Here is a 24594-nt window from a genome sequence, read left to right on the forward strand (position 1 = left end):
GGGCATTTCAACTTCCCCTACTGTGATCTTCCGCTCTGGGAAAAAAGTCCCGGCCTGCATCTTCCTGAACAGTTGACCTTCCCACTCCAAACTGGTTTGCGACCGACCGGTAGCTGTCTGGAGTTGCCAGCTTCCAGATTGCAATAGCCACCCGCTTCTCCACTGGCAGGGCAGCTCTCAATCTCGTGTCCTTGCACCGCAGGGTGGGGGCAAGCTCCTCACACAGTCCCATGAAAGTGGCTTTTCTCATCCGAAAGTTCTGCAGCCACTGCTCGTCATCCCAGACTTCCATGACGATGTGATCCCACCACTCGGTGCTTGTTTCCCGAGCCCAAAAGCGGCGTTCCACAGTGCTGAGCATGTCCGTGAATGCCACAAGCAATTTCGTGTCATACGCATTACGCGGCTCGATAGCATCATCGGACTCCTCACCCTCACTCTCACTGTCACTTTGGATCTTAAGGAATAGCTCCACAGCCAAACGTGACGTGCTGGCAAGACTCGTCAGCATACGCCTCAGCAGTTCAGACTCCATTTCCCGCAGACAGATCGCGCTGCACAGAAACCGTTGAAAGATGGCGCCAAAGGTGGACGGAAACAAAGGGATTTCTGGGATGCGAAGCGATGCATCACGGGGCATTGGGACAGGACCCAGAATCCCCTGCACCCACGCCCCCTTCACACAACCCACGGCGCCAGAATGGGAAAAGGTGCTCTGTGGGATAGCTGCCCATAATGCACCGCTCCCAATAGTGCTGCAATTACCGCAAATGTGGCCACGACAGTGCGCTGGGCAGCTGTCAGTGTGGACAGACTGCAGCGCTTTCCCTACTCAGCTGCATGAAGTCAGGTTTAACTCACAGCGCTGTACATCTGCAAGTGTAGCCAAGGCCAAGTGTCACAGCTAAACACTAGATCTAACAGATAGTTTAGCACAAGTAGTTAGCACATCTTCAAGGGGACCATTCAAGGTGAAGTAGCCCATTAACTCCCTTGGAATCCCAGGACAAACGGGGAGCTTAGTGGGTTGCAGGTTGTTGTAATTAATCATAAATCCAGTATCTTTATGAAGATCATGATTTTTAATGTCTTGCCTAAATAAAGACTGGGAGGGCTGGGTCACGAAAGCTTATGCTCTAATAAATTTGTTAGTCTCTAAGGTGCCACAAGTACTCCTGTTCTTTTTGCGGATACAGACTAACACGGCTGCTTCTCTGAAGACGGGAAAGTAGCTGAAATTCTTCTCTAGTGGATCGTATTTACTCACAGACAACCTCCTTTCAATTCCCCGTTACTGAGGGGCAATGTCTGGATTCTCTGCTCGTTGCCCCTAGTGTAACTTCCTGTGAGTGATGTAGCTGAACAGTTGAATGCTGGTATTTCAATGGTACGGGTCCATGGCGTCACCCCACGTTGGGATCCTGGCATGAGCTTTGAACTCTTGGCGAGTTTTGAGGCTCCGTTCTGCTCTCGCACACATACACTCAGGCTTGGCTAAGGTACTTCGTTCCTTGCAATGCCAGTCCGGTGCCTTGCAATGCCAGTCCGGTGCCTTGCAATGCCAGTCCGGTGCCTTGCAATGCCAGCCCGGTGCCTTGCAATGCCAGCCCAGTGCCTTGCAATGCCAGCCCGGTGCCTTGCAATGCCAGCCCGGTGCCTTGCTGTCTCTTGTCTAACCGCGACGCCGACACCCTGTCCGGAGCCGACCGCGTCCCCACCGGGACACCGGGGCTCGGAGAAGCCGGGCAGGGACATGGCACCGAGGGCAGTTTGCTGGTGGGGCTGGGAAACGAATTAACGCCGATTGAGGGGCCTGGCCTGACAGCTGAACGGTTGGCGAGCCTGTAGGACCCGAGGGCAGGCCGGGCAGCGCCCGCCTCAGGGGGAGCCTGGACCCCGCCAGGCCCCTCTCTCCCAGCGGGCCCCGCCCAGCGCGAAACTAAGATGGCGGCCCTGTCCCCTCCCCCACGAGAGGCCGTTTCACTGCGTTGCATCAGCCGCCTCACCGCCCCTTCCACGTGACGTCACAAACCCGCCGCCCCAGGGCCCCGCGGGTGACTGTCAGCGGTACAGACCAATCGCTGGCCGGCGCCCGCGCCGAGGGTGGTGTGGGGGCGGGGCGGAGGTTGCAGCGGGTTAGGTTGCGCGGCGAGGCGCGGCGGTGCTGCTGGTGGCGGTGCGGGGCAGAGGTAAAGCCTGGCAGGCCCGGGGGGGGGGCTGGCTCTGGGGGCGGGGGAGGGGAGACCGGACTGGGCTACATCGTGCCGGCAGGGAGCAGCCCCCCCCCCTTACCCCGGTGCCCCATTTCCTGAGCCATTTTCCCAGCATCCCCTGGGGTTGGTGCTCTAGGGCCACAGCCGCAGGGGATGCTGGGAGTCTGGCTCAGGGTGGCGGGGCCTGGGGCTCCATGTGCCCTGGGAGTCGTGCCACGTGGGCGCAGGGGTGGGCGCCCCATCACGTCAGAAGGGCTGGGGAGACCTGCTGCGGGGCGGGGATGCGGGACCTCCTGGCACACAGGGAGCCTGTATCAGTGCCGCACATGGCGTGGCTCCGGGTGGCGGGGCCTGGGGCTCCATGTGCCCTGGGAGTCGTGCCACGTGGGCGCAGGGGTGGGCGCCCCATCACGTCAGAAGGGCTGGGGAGACCTGCTGCGGGGCGGGGATGCGGGACCTCCTGGCACACAGGGAGCCTGTATCAGTGCCGCACATGGCGTGGCTCCGGTACTACCCTGGCCATGGCATTCTGGAGTAGAGCTGAGTGCAGCTTTTTGCCTATAATACTTCAAACCAGATCTCCCAAATGTCAGGCCCTCTGGGCCTGCATGTTAAATGTACTTTAAAAACGTAAAGGCCGTATTGGGTCTGACCAATGGTCTTCTCGTAGTAGCCAATGCCAGGTGCTTTGGGGTTGTTTCCCTATTTGTAGTTGTTTGGGGTCTTGTTGCATCATCTTAGCCCTGCTTAACATGGCATAGCCCGTTTTCCATTTGCATATGCTATGAGGGGTATTGGTTAGAACAGGGGACTGGAAGTCAGGACTCCTGGGTTCAATTTGTTGCTCCGTATGTGACCTTTGGCCAAGTTGCTAAATGGGTGGTTCTTGCCAAAATCCTCACTCTGGGAGAAGTGAAACAGCCTGACAGCTAAAATGCCAGTAGGGGTTTTAGTGCACTTCAAAAATGATTTTTTTAAAAAAATGTAACTTTTTCCCCCTTGCTTCCAACCCCAGCCTCCTCTTTCTTGCTCAGAGAGCGTCAGAGCGGCTGCTGCTCTAATGACTTGAGTGGTGGACAGGCAGAGTCTGCTCCATCTCCTGTTTGTGAAAATGGGACACCTTTTTCTCTCTCAGTTCCTCTGGAGGGTTCCAGAATGGACTCCAAGACTCAGCTCCTCTAAGATATTTAGAGATTGAATGGGAGCTAGGTGCCTACATGCCTTTGTGAATCTGGGCCTGGGTGGAAATGGTGAAGGGGTGTTGCACTGACAATCATGCTGCTGGTTCCTTTGCTGCTCCTGTGGTTCTGGAGAAGCAGCCAGAAAGAAGCCATTCAGACCCCTTTCCTACATCTGCCTGCTGTCTCCTGGCAGCTGGAGTAGACCTCGCTTATCAGTTCTCCCATACACACTTTCAGGGACTGCAGCATGAAGCGGGAAGCTGCCAGTGCTCTCTGGGGAGAAGGGCTGGGAGTCAATTTGCTGTAGGATAGTGATGATTGGTGCAGGATCCTTAAGTCCCGATTTCCTTTCATCCTGGTGTTTAGGATTTCTTTAAACTATAACAATCTGTTCCCTTTTTTCCTGCTAAGTGAATTACTGAATTGCCAGCCCTAACTCGGGGTTTGTAGAGCATGCAATGATCACTTAAAATCCATTTTCTGTCTATTGTGTTTGCGAGGCAATGTGATCCTTGTTGGATGGCATTCATGAGCCACAACACAGAGTCACCAGTACTGCAGGCCTTTGTGTCTGTGACTCAGGGCCCCTCCCCAGAGGAGCCAGGCTCAATCTGACTTAATGGTTTGGTATCCACCACACAAGTTTGGAGGGGATGTTTTGCCTTAAAGCTGTGGAATCTGTGATCCTTTAGCCCAGTACCATGTATGGCACAGTGAGTCTCTCACATCACTCCTGGAAACAAGTGAGACTAGAAATTAACATCTGAAAATCGGAACTTTCCTGAGACCCAGACAAAAGAATTGGGTGAATTACATCCCAGTTGCCCCTTCCCCAGGATCCTTATTCATGACTGTCCCATTAAACTGAGTAGAATGTGTCCTTCACCCATCTGCGTTCTCTTTTTTCTTTTGCTAGCTTTGCGTGGTGATCTCAGGATGGAAACTACACTGTCAGCTAGGCAGATCCGGCAAAAGTTCATTGATTTCTTCAAGGAGCACCAGCACACCTATGTCCACTCATCTGCGACTATCCCCTTGGACGATCCTACACTGCTCTTTGCCAATGCTGGCATGAATCAGGTAGGACTCTCTCCCAGGACTGTGTGACTTTGGTACTTGTCCTGTGCTTTCTGCAGGAGCAAAGAAGTGAGGGGTGCTTAGCCGTGTATATTGTGGGTAGTACTTATCACACTGAAATTCATTCTGGTGAGATATAATGGGCCTGAATTGCTCCAACAGTTCCCCTGTCAGGCTGTGGGCTCCCAGTGCTGTGATGTGATGATTATAGATAAGATGTCCCTGGACTCTGGAGGGCGCAGAGCAGGGCATCCCTGACTGGGAATGGAGTCTGGCCATGGCACCCGGGGGATGTACTAAATCAGCATATCCCTGGGCAGCTTTTCTCCACAATGATTCTGCTAAGCCGTGGTTGGTGTTTAAAGCCTCCCTCCCTCCCCATACGGAATCCTTGGTGGAGGTGCAGACTGCTCCCTGCTTCTCAGGGGAGTCTTGCTCACACACAGAGGGCTCGTCAGAGACATTTCCGTTCTGTGCACCAGGCCGCATTTTCCTCATTCCCATTCTGTCATTGCGTCACTAGGGCCTGATCCAAGAACCCAGGCAGTCAGGACAAGACTACAGGCGCTTAGCACCAAGCAAACAAATCATGTTTTTAAAAAAACATTGGTAGTCTTTTTATTTGAATTGGGGGGAGGGGGGAGCATAATTGTCCTCCTTGGCACAGACAGGTGGATGCGGCACCCCTGGGAGTCCACCAGTACTGCTCCTGGTTTGGCAGGAGTGATGGAAAGGTGCCTTAGTGTGGTGGAGTGGCGACCTCAGCATTTCTAAATACACGCATCGGGCATGTTCTTATTGGCCCACATATACTGACCCACAGAGTGCTCGCTGCCTAGGTGAGTTCTTAAGTTTAAATCATCTTGTTGCTATTTCCTCCCAGTTCAAACCCATTTTCCTCAATACCCTTGATCCCTCCCACCCCATGGCTAAACTGACCAGAGCCGCCAATACCCAGAAGTGCATCCGAGCTGGGGGCAAACACAACGACCTGGATGATGTGGGGAAAGACGTCTACCACCACACCTTCTTTGAGATGCTGGGGTCCTGGTCATTTGGAGATTACTTCAAGGTAAGCTTCAAGGTCAATGGGGATCTGGAATCTAAGCGGAGCTTTCTTGAAGTTTAAGGCCAGAAGGGACCATGAGATCATTTAGTCTGACCTTCAGGTCACTAAACTTCACCCAAATACCTCTACATTGAGCCGAATGACCTCAGTTAAACCAGTCCTTGGGAGGCTAACACAAGGACTATTGTGTGCTGCTTGCAGAGAATGGGAGTGACTAAGATGCCACTAATGCCCATGTTCCCTGTGATGGCAGGGAACTGATTAGGTTGGCTATGCCTGTTAGAGGGTTGGTTAAAGGTCCCAGCCAATCTGACCTGAGGGAAGATTCCTTCCCGACCCCAAATCTGGTGATCAATTAGCCCCTGAGCATGGTAGTAAGATGCATAAGTCAGTTGCCTAAGACAGAAAATTCTGTATACCACCTCACAGCAGTGGGGCCATTGATTTGATAGAAAGTAAAAATGCAAAAACGAAGAAGAACGTATCTGAGCATCGGATAGTAAAGCACTTGGGACTCTTATAGGTGGAAAAAGCCCATAGCTGCCTACCAGCCTCCCAGGGATGTTGAGAGGATTAATTAGCTAACGTTTGTAAAGCACTTCGCATGTGAAAAGCTCTCTGTAGAATTGTTCTTGTCTGTCTAATCTCTGTACTTTTATGACCTCTTACACAGCACTATCTGAACATCTTGTTAGCACTACAGCAGCGTGACCAACATTCATTCTTATAATAATAGGGAATCAATAAAAAATACAAATAAACCAGTATTTTTAAATTGGATTAAAGTCTCCTGGTCCAGTGGGCTACGAAAGGCAAAGCAAATCCTTGTATCAGGCTTTTAGCGTCTAGGCAGGCTATCATCCAGAACGATCATTTTCCAGTGCACTTTCTGCAGCCCTTCATTTGTAGGTGACTCAGACTGCAGGCATTAGAACTTTGGAGGCAAGGTTCCAGCGGATGTTCTGGGTGCAAGCCGGAGTTAGTGAGAAGGACTTGCTGAGGAGATAGGAGCATAAAATGGGGAAGTGTGATGTCCTTGCAAGTGGCTTAGTTCAAGAGTTAATGCTGTGCCAAGGAACTTCATAAAGCTGATCAAAGTGCAGCAAGGTGATTAAAATAACAGTTGAACCAAAAATCAACGAGGAAAGAGAGAATCACAATGGAACCTGCTAGGTGTTAATTTTTTATTCTTTGGCTGATTGTATGAAGCCATCCAGGGAACGTTCAGTTTATTGATGTATGGGGATTTCCTGGCCCCTGCAAATATTGGCCTGCCTGTTTCAGCTGTCGTTAGCTAAAGCACTCCGGTTCTTGAGCTTATTTGCTATCTAAAAGTCTGAGACTTCAGCTCATTTCAGGTTCTGAGGGGCAGGTGTTTGGCAGAGCTGGCAGTTCAAAGGGGTATGTGCAGTGGGTCTAGAGAGAGGGGCAATCCATTGTGTAGGTTCCAGGCCTCAATTCTTTTGCACGCAATGGAGTCAGTGAGAGGATGTTTCCTGTGTTCCCTGTGCTTCCTATTCAGTTTACTTTAGACTTGTGATGTGCAAAGCCTATTCTGAGGCATTACAGTTTGTGCCTTCAACCCCTGTCTGCTCTGGGTTGGGCTGTGTTGTATGGGTAAGAAGATCTTTTTGCTTTTCCTCACTCACCTTGTCTTTCCTGGTGCAGGAACTGGCTTGTAAACTGGCTCTGGACCTTCTCACCAACGAGTTTGGCATCCCCATTGAAAGACTCTATGTCACTTACTTTGGTGGCAACGAGGCAGCCGGATTAGAGCCAGACCTTGAGTGCAAACAGATCTGGCGGGATTTGGGGTAAGGGCATTTAAAAATATAACTATTCTTATGAAAACAGTGCTGGTGATAGGTGCAGGCCTGGCAGCCTTGGCACCTGGAGTCCCTTGTTTGCCCATGCCATGGTTGAGGCAGAATAAGCTTCACGTTGTCTCACCAGTGAGCCAAACCACACCCTAAAGGGACAGCCTGATGGGGTGAGAAATAATTCACTCCCCACAGCCCAGTCAGTCTTTGACCTCCCTCCTGAGATGACTCACGTGACACTGATGCTCCGTGGCCTGGCTGCCTGTTGGTTTCCAGATGGAGTTAAAGGTGTAGGATGTGATCGGTAAAGCCCTAAACGGCCTGGGATGTGTCTGCCTGATAGAGCACTCCTGCGCCATCCTGCTGCAGTAGTGCTCAGCAAAAACGTTCGAGGTGGAATTGCTTTGGCTTGCCAGAATGGGAGCTGCTGACTTGGTGTTTTCCACAAGGAGCCTGTGACTTGGGGATTGCTTTCCTCTTGGGCTGAAATAGTCTGGATCTGCTGATTTCCAGGGCATGCTGCAAAATCTGTCTTTTCGAATGGGTGTTTGGAACGGGAGAAGGCTGGGGAAATTTGAGGGGAAGGGAAGTTTCCATTTAGTGATGATTTAATTTACTGCCCTTTACAAGAGCTGAGATCTGCTGCTGCTTTGTTCTGTAGTCACAGATTGGATTTCCAGTGGCACCTGAGCCTGGGCGATTAGAGATTGAAACAAGTAAAACATTGACCCTGCGTAACCATGCAACCCTTGCCAGCTAGGAAGTGGGATCTCTGGGATTGTAGATGCACCTGTGAAGGCTGAATCCTTTCAGCACAGGATTACTGGACAGACTCAGGATGTGCAAATTCTCTTCCATCAGCAAGAGTGGGCCATTGCCGTGAAAGAATTAACCTTTAAAGCAGGGTGAATAAAAATCAATTATTTAAAAAAAAAAAAAAAAAAAAAAAATCGGATTTTTTTGATAAAATGCTTTTTGAGGGGAAAAATCTATCTAAAGATAGTTTTAATTAAGATACATTATAGCTCAAAGATATCTCATCACGGAACAGGGATCATAAATCCTAATTTTATAGTATGAGACAATATATTCATGTAATGTTTAAGAAAAGTTTTGTAAATCAGTTCCAACAGTTCATGGATTAGGGACCCAATTTTATGGGGTTCCAGGGGCTGCTGTAGAGATTATTTAGGTTAATCTTTCTATCGACCCAATGGGACTCAGTGCCCAGTCTAGAAGATACCATCAGAGATGCTTAGTTTTGCAGTTTTCAAACTGTGGATTTGTCTCCAGAGATAACATGCTTGTTAACAGCAAAAATGTTTTTAAAGACATAAATAAATAATATATAGAGGTGAGAAATAGCAGACCTCAACCCTACTGTCCCTCTGCAAATTTGTGTACACGGAGTCAATCCCTTCCCTCTCTCTAAAAGTGCAAAGTTTCAAAAAGTTGAATGAATAGAAGATTGTTGGGGGATAAATAGATCTGGACAAGGAGAAGATGTCTGGAGATAAATTTGAGAAGGGAGGGACAGGCAGTAGAAACAAAAATGAAACTGTTTGAGCAGTATATTCCAGAAGTCGTGAGGCCTTTCTGAGTGTAGCCTTCATTGATTTGAGTTCTACCATACCATTCTCTCACTAGAAGGGAAAACCTATAATGACAGCAGTTTGGGAATATTTTAATGAAGTTCCTCTACCTGTGAAGAATATGTATTAAGGTTATAACAACCAACAAGAATGCACTTTTATGTAGAAATCCATGATTAAATCGAGTCTTCCTGACTAGTGATTTAAATCATCCCTGCCTTATACCACTGAAATGGAATCGGAAACCACATGGAAACCAATTTATGACCATGCCCAAGATACATTGCTGGCTGAAATCCCATATACTTTGCAGTGGGAACAGTGGGTGGTATTTACTTCACATGGCATTTTATTTTAAGGAAATGCAGCATGTCTTATTTGGCAATGGACGCACATCAATGGGTCTTCACCGAGGCAGCATATCACAGATCATGTTCTCTGGGTGGCAGAGCCATAAAGCCAAGTGCTTTGAGGTGACACTCGTTATGAAAAGGGAGTGATTGAGGTGCATCCCGTTGTAGCTTTGTTTAAATAAAGCCTGGGCATTCTACACAGAAGAAAACCTCTAATGAAGCCTAACCAAGGCCAGTGGCCAGCTGCAGCCTTTAGGGCCTCCTCCCTGAGGACAGAAGGTTGTAAAAAATTGATCACTTTCAGTTTTAAAAGCACATGGTGGCACCTTAAAAATATTCTCTGTGCAACAGGCCTCTCCCCAGGAGAGATGAGCTTCTTGTGAATGTGTCAGTTTGGGTGGGGGGCACTTGTTTGGTCCTGCTAGGATGGGAAGTCCAACTGGTAGGTGTTAGAAAGCAGGATCTCAGCTGGGTCTCTCTCAAAAGCCTGTGGGCTCTTCCAATCCATTCAATGAGTTTTAACGAGTAAAAGGTGGTTTCTTTGTTTGCCCCTGAATTGGGGGGGGTCTTGCTCTCACCTCTCTAATTTAACGGGCACTTTCCTGGTACAGACTGGCTGAGAGCAAGATCCTGCCTGGCAGCATGAAGGATAACTTCTGGGAAATGGGAGACACAGGCCCCTGCGGCCCCTGCAGTGAGATTCATTATGACCGGATTGGGGATAGGGATGCCGCGCACCTCGTCAATCAAGATGACCCCAATGTCTTGGAGATCTGGAATCTGGTGTTCATACAGTTTAACAGGTGAGCCAAGAGCCTGCCCCCTCCACACATTTCTTGTTTGATGGAGAATGAGCACTTCACTCTAGTAAAAAGACAGCTCTGGAAAGCCGCAGCACTGGGAGCCTCCACCCTCCAGTGTGAACTGTTCTCGCCAACCCCACAGCTGGCTTCTGAGCTGCCCCCGATGGGTGTTGGGGGAATATGGTTAAATTGTGAAATTTGGGATTTAGGAGGAGGGAGGTTGTAGTTCATTTGCTGTTACACAGAGAAAAACAGTGGGAGGTAACACCTATGCCCTGTGACTAGCTCCCGCCACTGCTGTTCCTCGTCAGGCACAGGGGGGCCCCATTAAAACTCCTCTTTCTTCACCCTCCACACCCGCGCAGATAAGCTGCACTCTCAGCGCCCCATGTCACTTGGTACAGCGTATTTTGTGTGTTAACCATCCTGCCCAAGCAGCCATTGGGAGCAAATAACCAAGCCCAGCTACTGAGTGAAAGGACTGTCATGGAGCAGTGAGAGCAGAATGTGTCAGCACAGCTGCTCGGAGGCTCTGCAAGCTGCCTGTCATTCAGTGAGAGTCCTTCAGACCGAACACCGGGCTCACGTCTGTGCCATCTCCCATCACAGCCCCTGATCAGTGGGGTTGAGGCTGCTGACCTTTCCCTCGTTCTAGCTCTGGAAGGAGGGCCATTCCGCCACTGGCCTGTGACTTTGGTGGTGCTCCCCCCTACCCCCATATACGGGAGGCAGCGGACACTTATTCAGCCCATTTTTCTGGGGTGAGGGAGGATTTGTTTATGCTGGTTCTAGTTTGCTCTTGAGTGTCTTGTTCATTACCCTCTTATTAAGGCTCCCAGGGGCCCATGTGTATGCCTGCCTCATAAGACCAATGGGATCATTTAAAGTCATGTGGGGATGAGGGAAGAGATGGCAACCTCCCTGCAGCAACCCGTTCAACGACTGTTTGTCTTTCTCCCTGGGGTTGGGCAGAGAGGCTGACGGGACCCTGAAACCTCTTCCCAAGAAGAACATTGATACTGGGTTGGGTCTGGAAAGGCTGGTGTCTGTGCTGCAAAACAAGATGTCCAACTATGACACTGATCTCTTCATCCCCTACTTTGAAGCCATCCAGAAGGTACAGATCCATGACTGGGCCATTGAACCTGATCAAAATGTATCTGCTTCCCCTGTTATGCATAGCCTCATAGGTGTGCATGGCACCGTGCAGTCAGGGAAGCTGTCCCAGAGGATGGGACCATGGTGACTTCCTAGCAGCTGTGAGAACGACCTGTCATGAACCTAAAAGCGCTTGGCTTGCAGATTTGTACCTTGGCAAGGGTAGAAGACTAGACTATTCCGTAGCTGCTGCTTTAGGAGTGAATCTGGGGAGAACATGTGAGATGTGCTGACCATGAACCATTTAGTCGTCTTTGAAAGTAGGAGACACCGCCCGCCCCTCTATAGCTGCCTTCCTTTTGCAAGCTTTCTAACTGCACTAAGAGATTTTCAGAGCCCTAGAAAGCCTGACTCAAAGGGACTTCCATTTTAAACAAACAGACCTGATCAGTAGGCTTGAGATGGCACAGCTCCGTGTTCAGGGCCAAGCTCCATTTGTCATGCTCAGGGCCAGCAGAGGCTGGGAACTTTGTAGAAGCAGCATGTCCCTCCTTTGGGAGTCTTGGTGGAGAGGGTGCCCCATCTCTCCTTTTGATTACTCTCCCCGACCCTGTCTAAGCACTCGGGGAAGTCTCATTGTGCTCTGGAGGGTGCCACGTCCAGCTCTTCTCAACTGGAAAGACACTGTGGGGACCCAATGTGGGGATCTAGGTGGTGAAACTAGGTCCAAAGCCAAACTTCAGCATCCAGTCACCTGCCTTACTTAAAACCCCCTGCTCCAAGGCTTGCCGGGCTATGTAGCTTGACTTTTATAATCCATCTCTGTATGCTGGCCTGCTGGGTGGTGTCTGAAAGGTGTGCAGCAGAAGAGGGTGGATTTATGCTCCTTTTTGATGGATACATAAAGCCTGAAAAGATTTTTTTTCAAAAAGAGTTGTTTTTCTGCTTGCTTTTCTCATTCGGAATATCCATGTGATCATCTTGATTTTGCTGGAGGACTCTGAATTGTGGATTGGGAGCAATCTTAGCCCTTGGAGTGGGGGTGGGGGTGAGGGGTGTTGAATCTTTAACAAAGACATCCTTTCTCCTGAACGTTTCCCTCGTTCTAGATGTTAACACATGGGTTTCACAGTCTGATAAAAATCCCTTCCCCAGTAGGCTTTCACTTACTGGGGGTTTCTGATATCCTCATCCTACCAGTCTCCCAGTTGTCCACAGAGTCCTTTCTGCCAATGAGTTGACAGGATCAATATTTGAATATTAAAAAAAACCAGTCAGAAAAGCTGCATTTTGGGGGCTTGTTTCTGAAAAGCCTTCCCAGGCCATCTCCATCGACCATAAAAGAACAAAGAGAGGGCCACAAACCCGTTTCTCTTCACAGGTCGCCTTTAAGGCGGCTTAGCCTGAACACTGTCTGGCTTTGTCAGTGAAGGAAGAAGCCAGGCCCTGAAAGCAGCAACAGAGCGTGGTAAATGGAATGGGGACTGCAGTGAAACTGCTTGGGGGAAAGACTTGTTGGCTGTATTGGTTATGCCTGGCTGGAGTCTGTGACCCAACATAGCAAAACCAGCCGTGCCCCTGTCCCAGCTGTCACTCCAAATCCGGTCTCTGCCTTCGCTGACCTGGGCTCTGTCTGAATGCTGGAACCAAGCAGTTTCATTTTGCGTGTGCCCAGCGTGACCTTCTGATCAGGGAGAGCTGAGCTTGGCTCCTTCCAGAGCCACTCAACCTCTATTCCGGGGGGGGGGGGGGGGAGGAGGAGAGCAGAGCAGCGAGGTAACCTCCTCCCATCCAGAGGAGTGTGGTGCCTCCATAACATTCCCAGCCTCCACTGGCCCTGAGCAAGGAGAGCAAGGCCAGCCGTGGACTTTGGGTCATCCAAGCCATGCTGCCGAGCAGAGCCATGTCTCTAACCATATGTGTGTGTGTGTCTCTCTGATCAGGCAGGACAGCAAAGTTCTCCATACCCACTGTCTCCTCTCTCTGCCTAGGGCACTGGGGCCAGGCCGTACACAGGGAAGGTTGGTGCTGAGGATGTAGACGGTATAGACATGGCATACCGAGTCCTGGCAGACCACGCCCGAACTATCACCGTGGCTCTTGCTGATGGAGGGAGACCTGACAACACTGGCAGAGGGTAAGAGTGCATGTGGCACAACTGTGCATTACTGAACCGGGGAGGAAGCCAGAGTGGCGTTATTGCGGGTGTGTGTGTCCAGAGGCTGCAATTCAGTCATGGCGATGATGAAATTCCACCATTTAGAGGGAGGTGAAACTTACAGCCATTGACATCTTGATCTTGGAAACAGAGGTGGTGTGATGTCCCCCTTTGCTTTGGGTGCAGTGAGGGTCTTCTCACTCCTTTGGGCATCTGGAGATCCCGCATTTGAACCACCTCCACATGCAAGGCCCTGTTTCCTTGTAACTGAGAAGGCTGGAAGGGATCAATAGCAGGGCTTGGAGCCAGGCTTATTGTGGTTTGGGTAAGTGTTGTGCAGACTTTTCACCCAGTGCTGCCAGTGCATCTCGGTCCTGAGATTCAGCTCTGCCCCTGCTATTCCAGCTCTGGGCTTGCCACACACACGCTTCGGCCAATGTCCCTCAATGCTGACGTGCAGCTGCTCCACAGGGAGGCAGTTCCCAAGCTGTAAGGATGTAAATATATGAATAGGGCTATACTGCAGGCCTCTGTGTCAAGTAAAGGAGATTGAGTGAGCGCAGTGGTGAGAGATCAGAGGTAGCAAAATCGAACAACATGGTAGTAATTGGAGACCCCCACTAACCATGTGAAATGGTCAAATATTCCAACTTGGCCCCATTGGGTCAGCTAGTTCTAGAGCACAACAGGAGAGGTCGTTCTTAACTCGGCTTTAAGTGAATGCACAGGCACCAGTTCAAGAAGGGAGAGGAGTTGAGCCACTCTAACAGTGACCACAATATAATTAGTGTTGATATCCAAGGGGCGTGTAGGCTACAGAAAGGGACACAGCATCATTAACCTTTAGAAAGGGAGATTTCAGTAAAATGTGAAGGTTAGTCAAAAAGGCCCCAAAGCTAAAAATAAAGGAGGTAAACTTCATAGATGGATCAACCCTAGAAAGGGACCTGGGTGTCAAAGCAGTGAGACTTAGGATGTCAGGAATGGGGTGGAGAATAACACTGAAAGTAGTAAAATGCCTTGATGTAAATGAAAGGTGTGGCCTTGTCTGTCACTGGTCACCCTATCTCATTGCAGAACTAGAGAGGTGGTCAGAGAAGAGTGATGAGAATGATCAATGGCCTGGAAAAACTCTCATGTGACGAGTGATTGGAAAAACTGGGATTGTTACCTGAGCAAAGAGAGAGAGCAAAGGGGATGCAGTAGAAGTATGGAAAATACTGACTGTTCTAGAGAAGGTAGATCCAGTAGTTCTGGTGTCTGTGTCTCATAACACAAGAACAAGGGGACATTGAATAAAATTCAAAGGAAGAAAATTCAATACTAATAGAAGGAAATATTTTTCTACGCAGTGCATAATTAGACTGTGGAACTCATGAACACTGGAAGTCTGTGAGGCCAAGAATTTAGCAAGATTCAAAAAGGCATTGGACACTTATACAGATATCAAGAATAGCCAGAGTGATCATAATTACTGATCCCAACATTTTGGGACGGGATGTGAAACCTTATGCTGCTGGGTGGAAGCTAGGCTCTAACTAATAGAGGGCAGATTATCTCCCATCTATTACTGTAGGGATTTTACACCTTCCTCTGATGGACCTAGGCTCTGATGCAGCCTGGCGCATGTTCGTGTCTCTCACAGCTGTGCTGATGTCCCTCAGTCCTGACACCTAGCCCCTCTGCTGTTCTAGTCCTGCTTCCCACACTCTTCCAGCGCACCTCATCTCCCACCCACAGGAGCTGAGGGCGTGGATTCCAAAACTAGGTGGGAGGAACTGAGGAAGAGGCCCTCAGTCGCATTGCCCATGGTTAGCTGCTGGTGGATCCCACTGGTGGGAGGGGAGAGGGGTGTAACATCGGAATGAGGATCCCCTTTCTCTGCGCTGTTCCTGCAGGTATGTTCTGAGAAGGATTCTCCGGCGGGCCGTGCGCTATTCCCACGAGAAGCTCAATGCCCCCAAGGGCTTCTTCGCCTCACTGGTCGACGTCGTGGTGCAGTCGCTGGTAGGTCCCTTTGCTGCACAGTAACTGCATGAGACTCCAAGGTTGTGCATGGTTGGAGACTCCATCCACTGTCTGATGCTGATCTCTGCTCTTAATGGCTGCTACTTCTGTGTCTGCAGGGCGATGCGTTCCCCGAGCTAAAGAAGGACCCGTATATGGTGAAGGATATCATCAATGAAGAAGAGGTTCAGTTCCTGAAAACGCTCAGTAGAGGGCGCCGCATCCTAGACAGGAAGATCCAGAGCTTGGGAGGCAGTAAAACGATCCCTGGTAAGGTTTGTTTTCACTCCTTTCATGCTGAATGAGGCTTCCAGGGAATCCTCCTGCCCCGACACACCAGCTGTGTCCGGTGGAAATCTGCTACTGAGTCGTTCAGGGCTCAGCTGGGCTGCCTGTGAATTTAGCAGGGTGAAAGGTGTCAGATTGATGGTACTGGAGACTGAAGCCCTCTATCACAGCGGGGGCAGCTGTAGAGTGAGCCCCCCCAGGCACCATCCTGCCACGGGCTCACCTGTGACCTACAAGATGATCCCGTCTCCATGGCCTGTTCAGTCCTTGGGCTCTCTGATGCGGCTGCCAACAATTGGTTCCTGTTCTGGTGGGTGGCGACATCTTTCTGTGGACAGCTGTCTGCTAGGGACTGGACTGAGATCCATCTACGGGTGTCCTGCAGGCTGTGACCCCGGCACTGTGACCGCTGACTGGCAGTGCCCATTAGCCAGGCATATCTCCAAGGTCCACTGCCGAGTCTCGTAGGCTTCCCCGTTAGCCGAGGAAGTGTCCCAGGCCCTTTGGGAGCTGGTTTGCTCCAGGTGGGAGGGTTCTGATGGAGGAGTAGTGGGAGACCTGACTGATCTGTTTCTCCTCTCAAGGGGACACTGCCTGGCTGTTATACGACACCTATGGTTTCCCCGTGGATCTCACTGGACTCATTGCCGAGGAGAAGGGCCTCACTGTGGACATGGAAGGCTTCGAGGAAGAGCGGAAGATGGCTCAGGTAAAGACCAGCCCCTCTGTGTTGACCCTACTACAAGGAGTAGGCGGGGGCACAGGTGTGGGAAGACTCCTTTGTTAGTGGTTTAAAGGGACAACACTCTGCGCCTTTACAACAGGGCGTCTCCTAGAAAATCTGACTCTGAGTGCCCTGGGCCATGTTGCTGGGTCCTGGGGCAGGCTGGGGCAAAGCACAAGAAGTCTGGCTGGAGGGCAGATCCTGAGGGTGCAGCCTCATTTGCATGGAGAAACACTGGGCACCTCTGCCTCCTCCCAGGGTGCCTCGCTCCTTGCCAGCTCTCATGGAGCTTTTTTCCCCACTGCCCTCTTGAAGGCTGAATTCCCGGAAGTAAACAGTGAGCAGGTTGCATGAGAATCAGCCCTGCTATCACAAACCTTCACGGGGGGCTGTGCAGATGTCGTGTGGTTTTCCTTCCTTCTTTCTCGTGATCTCAGCAATCGAGAGCACCATGTTGTCCACACAGACTCCAAACCTCCTCCTCCTGTGTGGTTATGGGAAACCTGCCTTTCATCTGCTCTGGCCTGTGTCCCCCTTGGGCTCTATCTGTCCCACGTCACAGGTTCTTCTGAAAATATGCCCTCTTGTGTTCATCCCATTGCTGCCTGAAGCAGACTCACTGATTAGATTTCTGTAGGCTGGGCTAAGACTTCTTCAACAGAGGAATAACAGTGTGGGTGTAGCCAACAGCAATCTCTGTGTAGATGGGTCTCTAGGTCGGGGTTCTCAATCTTACTTTCTGAGGCCCCCCCAACATGCTATTAAAAACTCCAGACCCAGCAGGAGGGGGCGAGGCCTCCGGGCTTCTGCCCTGCAAGGTACTGGGGCTCGGGGCTTCTGCCTTGCAGGGCGCCGGGGTTCGGGGACCCTCTGAAACTAGCTCGTCAGCCCCCGGTTGTGAACCACTGCTCTACATGGATCTGGGACTCATGCCATGTAATGCTGCATTTATGGGACTGGGAAGACACCTGGATCATCCTGCCAGCGCCTGTCTCTGCATGAAGGGGGGGAAAGGGGAAACTTACTGCACCTCGGTTCTACAACGTCCAGTGCAAGAGTGCTCCATGCACCCTCATCCTGAGACTAGATCCAAGATGCCCTGGTTTTAATCTACCCTATAGTAATAGGCCTTATTTACAGGAGAGTTTCTGAGAGACTCTCTCCCCCTCCCCCCGTTACTGTAGGATGGTGCAGCCTTGCTTGTGGGAGCACTGGTGTAGGCAGGCTTCAGGCCATGCTGTGTGATCTAGGCATGCTCTGAATGCAGCCGAGCTATCTGATGGTTAGAACCCTAGCGCTCTGCCTAGACCTGTGGTCCCGTCATTGGAATCAGCATGGAAGCTGCCCCAGGGCCAGAGAAACCGGGAGCCCCCCGCCCCCAATCCCTAGTGTAGACAAAGCTCCTACAAATCCAGCTGTGTTCTTCATGCTACCCGCTGAGCACCTTCTGGGTGCTTCAGTAGCGCAGAGCTAGGCACTGTGGGTCCTGCACAGCCAGTGCAGTATTGGATTCACAGCTTGGCTGCTTTGCATTGCAGCTGACTTGCAGTAGAGCAGGCGCGGGATGAGCAGAACCCTCGCTAGCCCCCCCTTTGGCAGTAGCTGAGTAGCGGTGCAGGGAGCGCCCCACAGTGGGTGGACGGGATTGCTACCAAAGTGCTGTCGTGCTGCCAGTCACCCTGCTTCAGAGCATCCTTCACCTGGTGGCCTTCAGGGGGACAGAACGTGGATCCCTGCCATCCCACTGGATTCTTGCCTCCTCAGTTTCTTGGCAGACTCGCTGTGAATATCGGTGTGTTTGATGCAGGGCTACAGCATAGACTAGACTTGGCCCACGATGTCGGGTGTCCCTTCTGCCCCAGTCATGCCTCCAGCCCTGCATGTGCTGCTAAAGCCCAACCAGCTGATGCACAAGGATTGGATCCCTGTGGCAGTACTAAGGGATCTTCTCCCTGCCCCTAACACTTCCACCTGTTGCCATTCTCAGCTGAAGTCTCAGGGCAAGGGAGATGGGGCGGAAGACCTCATCATGCTGGACATCTATGCTATTGAAGAGCTCCGCACCCGGGGACTGGAGGTGACTGACGACTCGCCTAAATACAACTACACGTCGGATCCCAGTGGTGTTTACGGTATGTGACAAAGTGTCCTCCAAATGGTTCCCCTGCTCCTAGCCTCGCTTCGTGGGTCTTGCATGGGGTCAGGCCTGGAGGCTAGTCTGTGGACTCTGCCGCAGCTTGCAGCGAAGGTGCCTTTGTGTCTTCCTGCATCTCACGCCTGCCCGGTGATTGGCTGGCAACCTTTAGGGCTGAGGGAGGAGAGAGAACCATGCCGGGCTGACAGCTGCCAACAGAGGCAGGTGGAGGATAGTGCAAATCAGAGGGGCAAATCCACTGCCTGGCAGGAGAAGACACTGACCGTTTGGAGACAGGGAAACCTTTTAAAGGGAACCGATTTCTCTGGCTGCTCTAGGGACTGTCCAGCTCATACGCTCCCTGCCTGATCATTGGGACCCCCTAGTGGTTCCTTTTCACCCCAGCTTTGTATCTGGGCATCTCTGGATTCCCCGGTATCTTGGTCCATTACTGAGCCCTGGGCCTGCTCCCTGAGGCGCCCTGGTCATGGATCAGGGCCCCATTGTGCTCTGTGCCGTACGGACACAACACAAAGGCAGCCCCTGCCCCACAGAGCTGACCACCCCAGCGATTTCCGCACCCCAGCTAAATGTCCCCCTGCAGGTTCCACTCAGTGTTCTTCCTTCACATCTTGTCTTAAACTGTTAAGCAATCGCTCCAGCACTCCAGAAGTGGCTGCTGGGCATGTGTGTCTATGGCTATGTGTAAATGGCTGGGATTGTCGTCTCACTGACCTTGCCTCTCCCACCGGCGACAGAGTTTGAGAGCCCAGTGGCCACTGTGCAAGCAATCCGCAGGGAGAAGAGGTTTGTGGAGGAAGTATCCACGGGCCAGGAGTGCGGCATAGTGCTGGACAAGAGCTGCTTCTACGCCGAGCAGGGCGGTCAGATCTATGACGAGGGCTACCTGGTCAAGGACAACGACAGCAGCGAGGATGTAAGTGGGACCAGGCACCTGTGTGCTGACGTACAAACAGAACCACTCCCTGAGTGCCATTCTTGGGAAAGAGGGGTGAAAAGACAGTGGGGCTGGGACAGGGAGGGAGAGGAAGGGTGGTGCGGTGGATAGTGTTTTGGCCTAGGCTGTGGGAGACCCAGTTTCAATTCCTTGCTCAGCCACAGGGACCACAGACAATCACTTAGGCTCTCAGTTCCCCATCTGTACAATCATAGAAGGCTGGAAGAGATCTCAAGAGGTCATCTGCGCAAAGGCAGGACCATTAAACCTAGACCAGCCCTGACAGGTGTTTGTCCAACCGGTTCTTCAAAACCTCCATGGGGATTCCACAACCAGCCTTGGACACCTGTTCCAGAGCTTAGCTACCCTTTGAGTTAGAAAGTTTTTCCTAATACTAGCATTGACCCCCCACCTGGTAAGGCAACTCCCATCTTTTCATGTGCTGTGTATTTATACTTGCCTACTGTATTTTCCACTCCTTGCATCTGATGTGGGTTTTAGCCCACGAAAGCTTATGCCCAAATAAATTTGTTAGTCTCTAAGGTGCCCCAGGTACTCCTCGTTGTTTTTCCTAATACTGTATTGAACCTATATCTCCCTTGCTGCAGATTAAGCCCTGTATTTCTTGTTCTACCCCCAGGGAAGATGGAGCACAATTGATCACCATTCTCTTTGTACCAGCCTTTAACATAACTTGAAGACTGTTATCAAGCCCTCCCCTCCCATACCCCCAGCTTTCCTTTCTGCCCACTTTCTTTAACCATTTCTCATAGGTCAGGCTTTCTGAACCTTTGATCACTTTCGTTGCTCCCCTCTGGACTCTCTCCAGTTTGTCCACGTCTTTCTTAAAGCATGGTGCCCAGACTGGGACACAGTACTCCAGCTGGGGCCTCACCAGAGCTGAGCACAGGACATGTTTTACATACCACAGTCTTGCTAATACACCCCAGAATGACATTTGCCTTTTTTGCGAGTGCATCATATTGCTGATTCAGATTCAATTTGTGATCCACTAGGACCCCCCCAGGTGCTTTCCAGCAATATGACTGCCTGGCCAGGTGTCCCCATTTTGTAGCTGTTCATTTGATTTATTTTCCCTGCCAAAGTGAAGTAGTTTGCACTATTGAATTTAATCCTGTCGATGCCAATGGGGAGACTAGCCCTGACCTGCCTCCCAGGGGTGTGTGCAGATAAACGGTACAGATGATCGAGTGCTCACATGTGATGGAGGCCAAATCTGCAGGCCCCCCCCTTTGGCTCTTTGTCCGTGATCCTGACCTGCCGAGCGGTAATGGCCGATTGTTCAGTGATTGGAATCGGGGCTTAACTGAGCTCTGCACTGCACTCCCCAGAGCCACCTTTCCTCCTTGGTCTTAATTTAATTTTCTAGTTCCCTGTTTGTCCCCCACTCCCACTGCAACTGTCAGTCCCCAGAGAGAGCTGGCCGACCCATGCTACCATGCTGCTCATGCTACCAGAGAGGCCTGTGTTCCTGGGACTTACTCTTCTGGGGGCTTTTCAGTTGCCATCCAGGATGCTGGGTGGAATAATAACAACAATTCCCCTGCTGTCTGTGCTCTCCCCCATCTGGTACAGAAAACGGAGTTCACGGTGAAGAACGTGCAGATCCGGGGGGGCTACGTGCTTCACATAGGAATGGTCTACGGGAGCCTGAAAGTGGGAGACCAAGTCCGTCTGTATATTGACGAGGTGAGTTAGAGTAATGCTACGGTGAGTGACACCATCTCTCTTTCCCATGAGAGATCGGTGTCTCCTTTTCTTCCACCATTCTGAGGCCACTGCCTGCTCCCACCAGGGCATCCCAGCACATGTCATTTAGTAGAGCTAAGGTTGAGCCACGAGTCCCCCAGGAGCTGGCGGCTGGAATTTGTGTTCTGCCCTAAAGGGTTAATGCGATGGGGGTTAGACTGGGGCACTAGTGAAATCCTGGCTAGGAAGGGATTGTCCAGCTGCCCTGGTCTCTACGAGGTTTCAGTTACATAAGGACATAAGAACGGCCATACTGGGTCAGACCAAAGGTCTGTATCCTGTCTTCTGACAGTGGCCAATGCCAGGTGCTCCGAGGGAATGAACAGAACAAATAACCATCAAGTGATCCGTCCCCTGTCGCCCATTCCCAGCTTCTGGCAAACGAGGCTGGGGACACCGTCCCTGCCCATCCTGGCTAATAGCCATTGGTGGACCTGTCCCTCCATGAACTTATCTAGTTCTTTTTTGAAGAAATTTTTCTTTCTCTCGGGTGTCTCAATGTTGATAGAAGATACTTGGTTGAACCCTAGCATGTAAAATCTTCTTCTCTCCTGTACATGGGCAGCCTGCCACGCCCTGTGTACTCCCCCCACTGTGCCTCGCCCCCTCCGCAGCCTCTCACCAAGCACTGCCAACCAGCGGGACAGTTGGGGAGATGATCTCTGTGACCGGGGTCCTGGGAACTGGATTGAGACTGTTTTCCTTGATGCTGGTCCCAGAGCAGCCTCAAGACAGAAGCTGTTTTTGATCTCTCCATCCAGCATTGGCCCAGATTTCTCTTGAAGCAGAACTGATTTGTAGCTGTAACCTCCTGCTTCTCTGTCCCATGGATAGTCAGTTCTCACTGGGCTGGGCCAACGGTGTGTAAGCAGGGGGCATGTGGCAGCCCCTCCAACAGAGCCCTTTAATAATTGCTTTCCCTCTGCTCCCTGCAGCCAAGGCGGAGACCCATCATGAGCAACCACACTGCCACCCACATCCTCAACTTTGCCCTGCGCTCGGTGCTGGGGGACGCCGACCAGAGAGGATCCCTGGTTGCCCCAGACAGGCTGCGATTTGACTTCACCGCCAGGGGAGCCATGTCCACCCAGGAGATCAAGAAAACAGAAGAGAGTGCCAACCAAATGATAAAGGAAGCCAAGGTGTGCTCAGGGGAGAGGGTGCTTGTTGGAGGACTCTGATGGTGGGACCGCAGGCTCAGCTTGCCAGTGTGCTCGGTCCATTGAGTTAACCCTCCGCCTCACTCCCCGGTGGTGGTGGTGGTGATGCTACACGCACACTCCTTCTCTACCTCCTAAACCTGGGCCAAGTGGAGAATCAGGGCATTAATTTGCAGAAAAAATGATGCTGATGTTGAGTGGGGCAGACGGAAAGACACGTGCTGCCTTGACAGCCCAGTTCCTTATTGTCCCACCCTCTTGACTGTCAGCTGTGTAGTGTGAGCAAGTGTGGAATTGGCTGACCAGAGCAGATCAAGGATCCCATTGTCTCCTCACAGCAGATCACCCTGCATAGCTGTGCCCATGTTTCCTGGGTAGAGGTTTCATCTCAGACATGACCTGAATATCTCCTGCTACGGGAGCTGGCTCTCTGTCTTCTAGCTGCATGCCCTTCATGTTAGATTGGGTCTGGAGGTGGCCAGTGTTGATCTGTAATGTGGCACAGTCCTGAGCGGGATGCAATGGTACTGCAAAGCTGAGAGCATGAGGATCATGTTCTCAGCAAGAGACGTTCCTCAAGTGTGTGTCAATGTGCATCCCATCCTAGGGATACCTGCACCCCGTGTTTCAGAGCGGCTTCTTTCTCATAGCACTGCTATTGAGTGAGAGCCACACTGAGTACAACATCTCAAAGAACCACAGTCACTGGAGGGTAAGGAGCTGCTCTTTGTTGGCCTCTTTGGTGTAAACTCAGATTTCCTGGTAAGATGTGGCTTTATTTTCATGGGAAAATACAGGTTTAAACTGAACTCTGAGAGCCTCATCAATATTTCCCAGAATATAAATTGGCTGTTCTTTATTCACTGCACCTGTTGTCAGTGTACATGACCTCTCTTTGGTGGGCTGGCCAGTAGAGTACTCATGGTCACTGTTCTCCAGGTTTGGAAAAGCACACAGGTGTCGCTGGATCATTGATGAGCCATTAGCCATAGGCTAATTTGGATGCTAAAATCTGTCAGGCTATGACTCTAACACTCTAAGCAGTGGTTAGCACAGAACGGGCGTTATGTCTCAGAGGAGAAGGTGTGAGAGTAGAGGCTGCTCACCCAGAGACAAATGCAACTGTTGCTTGTTGAAAGTGAGATGAGAAGTTCTGATGCTTTGGTTACAGCTGTTAACCTGTATCTGCATTTCTGTCTGTGCTGGCAGTGCCCATCTGATCCCCCTTGCTTTGACCTCCCCAGACTGTGTATGCCAAGGATTGCCCTCTGGCAGCAGCAAAAGCTATCCAGGGCCTACGGGCTGTGTTTGATGAGACCTACCCCGATCCCGTGCGTGTCGTCTCCATTGGCATCCCCGTGGAGGACATGCTGGCCGATCCCTCCAGCGCCGCTGGCTCCATCACTTCCGTCGAGTTCTGTGGAGGGACGTGAGTATCTGAACAGAAAGAGGATGGGGAGGCAGTGATAAGATTTTTAGCCACCTCACCTTGTCTGTTCTTTCCAAAGACACCTGCAGAACTCAAGCCATGCTGGCCCCTTTGTGATTGCCTCTGAAGAAGCGATTGCTAAAGGCATCCGGAGGATAGTTGCAATCACTGGTGCTGAGGCGCTGAAGGTAAGTGGAGAGAGAAGGGGGATCATTGTGAAATCCAAGTATTGTGAGTAGCCTCCTGGAGCATGTGCGTGTGGCAATCTGATCGTGGACAAGAGATTTTCATCTGTATTAAAGATTAAGAGCCAGATCCTCCACTGGGTTTAAATGGTCCTTGCACCGCTGACTCCACTGGGGTGATACCACTAAGCACTTGACCCCAGGTGCCTGCAGCATTTACAGCTTCTAACTTTAGCTTCAGAGCTGCAGGCCCGGTGGGAGAAGCGAGTGATGCCCTTGCAGATCTAGGAGAACTGTGTGGGAGGTTCCCTGGCCAGGCCTCCAGCCAGAGGGTGGAGCTGGGGAGCCTTGCATGCAATACTGTTGCACACCCTCCAGCTGTGTCAGTCAGACTGGCAGTGCAACAGGAGTGATTACAGTGTCTGATTTCCTGCCAGGCCATGCCAAGCCAGGTTGGTGTGAGGAAGGATGGCAAAGAGTGGTGAAAGGGGTGAGAGAAATGGAGAAGAAATGCTTCCTGCTAGTTTTGAAGTGGCTGCACTTCCATGCTTGGGCTGGTGTCTTATGGGATGATG

At 51.2% G+C, this 24594-nt stretch overlaps 1 protein-coding gene across 1 annotated transcript in view; it reads left to right on the forward strand.

Moving 5' to 3' along the window:
* Window positions 1–2119: 2119 nt before the first annotated feature.
* AARS1 (alanyl-tRNA synthetase 1) overlaps window positions 2120–24594 on the forward strand; it is a 39587-nt gene continuing 17112 nt past the window's right edge. The window contains exons 1-16 of the mRNA XM_054048779.1: window positions 2120–2189; window positions 4311–4474; window positions 5355–5543; window positions 7209–7354; window positions 9917–10108; window positions 11081–11225; window positions 13198–13343; window positions 15263–15371; window positions 15491–15641; window positions 16244–16368; window positions 18371–18515; window positions 19276–19454; window positions 21072–21185; window positions 22181–22387; window positions 23650–23834; window positions 23914–24022. Coding sequence (XP_053904754.1) covers window positions 4331–4474; window positions 5355–5543; window positions 7209–7354; window positions 9917–10108; window positions 11081–11225; window positions 13198–13343; window positions 15263–15371; window positions 15491–15641; window positions 16244–16368; window positions 18371–18515; window positions 19276–19454; window positions 21072–21185; window positions 22181–22387; window positions 23650–23834; window positions 23914–24022 — 2286 coding nt within the window. The 5' untranslated portion in view covers window positions 2120–2189; window positions 4311–4330. The remainder of the gene's footprint in view (window positions 2190–4310; window positions 4475–5354; window positions 5544–7208; window positions 7355–9916; window positions 10109–11080; window positions 11226–13197; window positions 13344–15262; window positions 15372–15490; window positions 15642–16243; window positions 16369–18370; window positions 18516–19275; window positions 19455–21071; window positions 21186–22180; window positions 22388–23649; window positions 23835–23913; window positions 24023–24594) is intronic.

This window comes from Malaclemys terrapin, chromosome 14 (assembly GCF_027887155.1).
Source record: "Malaclemys terrapin pileata isolate rMalTer1 chromosome 14, rMalTer1.hap1, whole genome shotgun sequence".
NCBI classification, from domain to species: domain Eukaryota; kingdom Metazoa; phylum Chordata; order Testudines; family Emydidae; genus Malaclemys; species Malaclemys terrapin.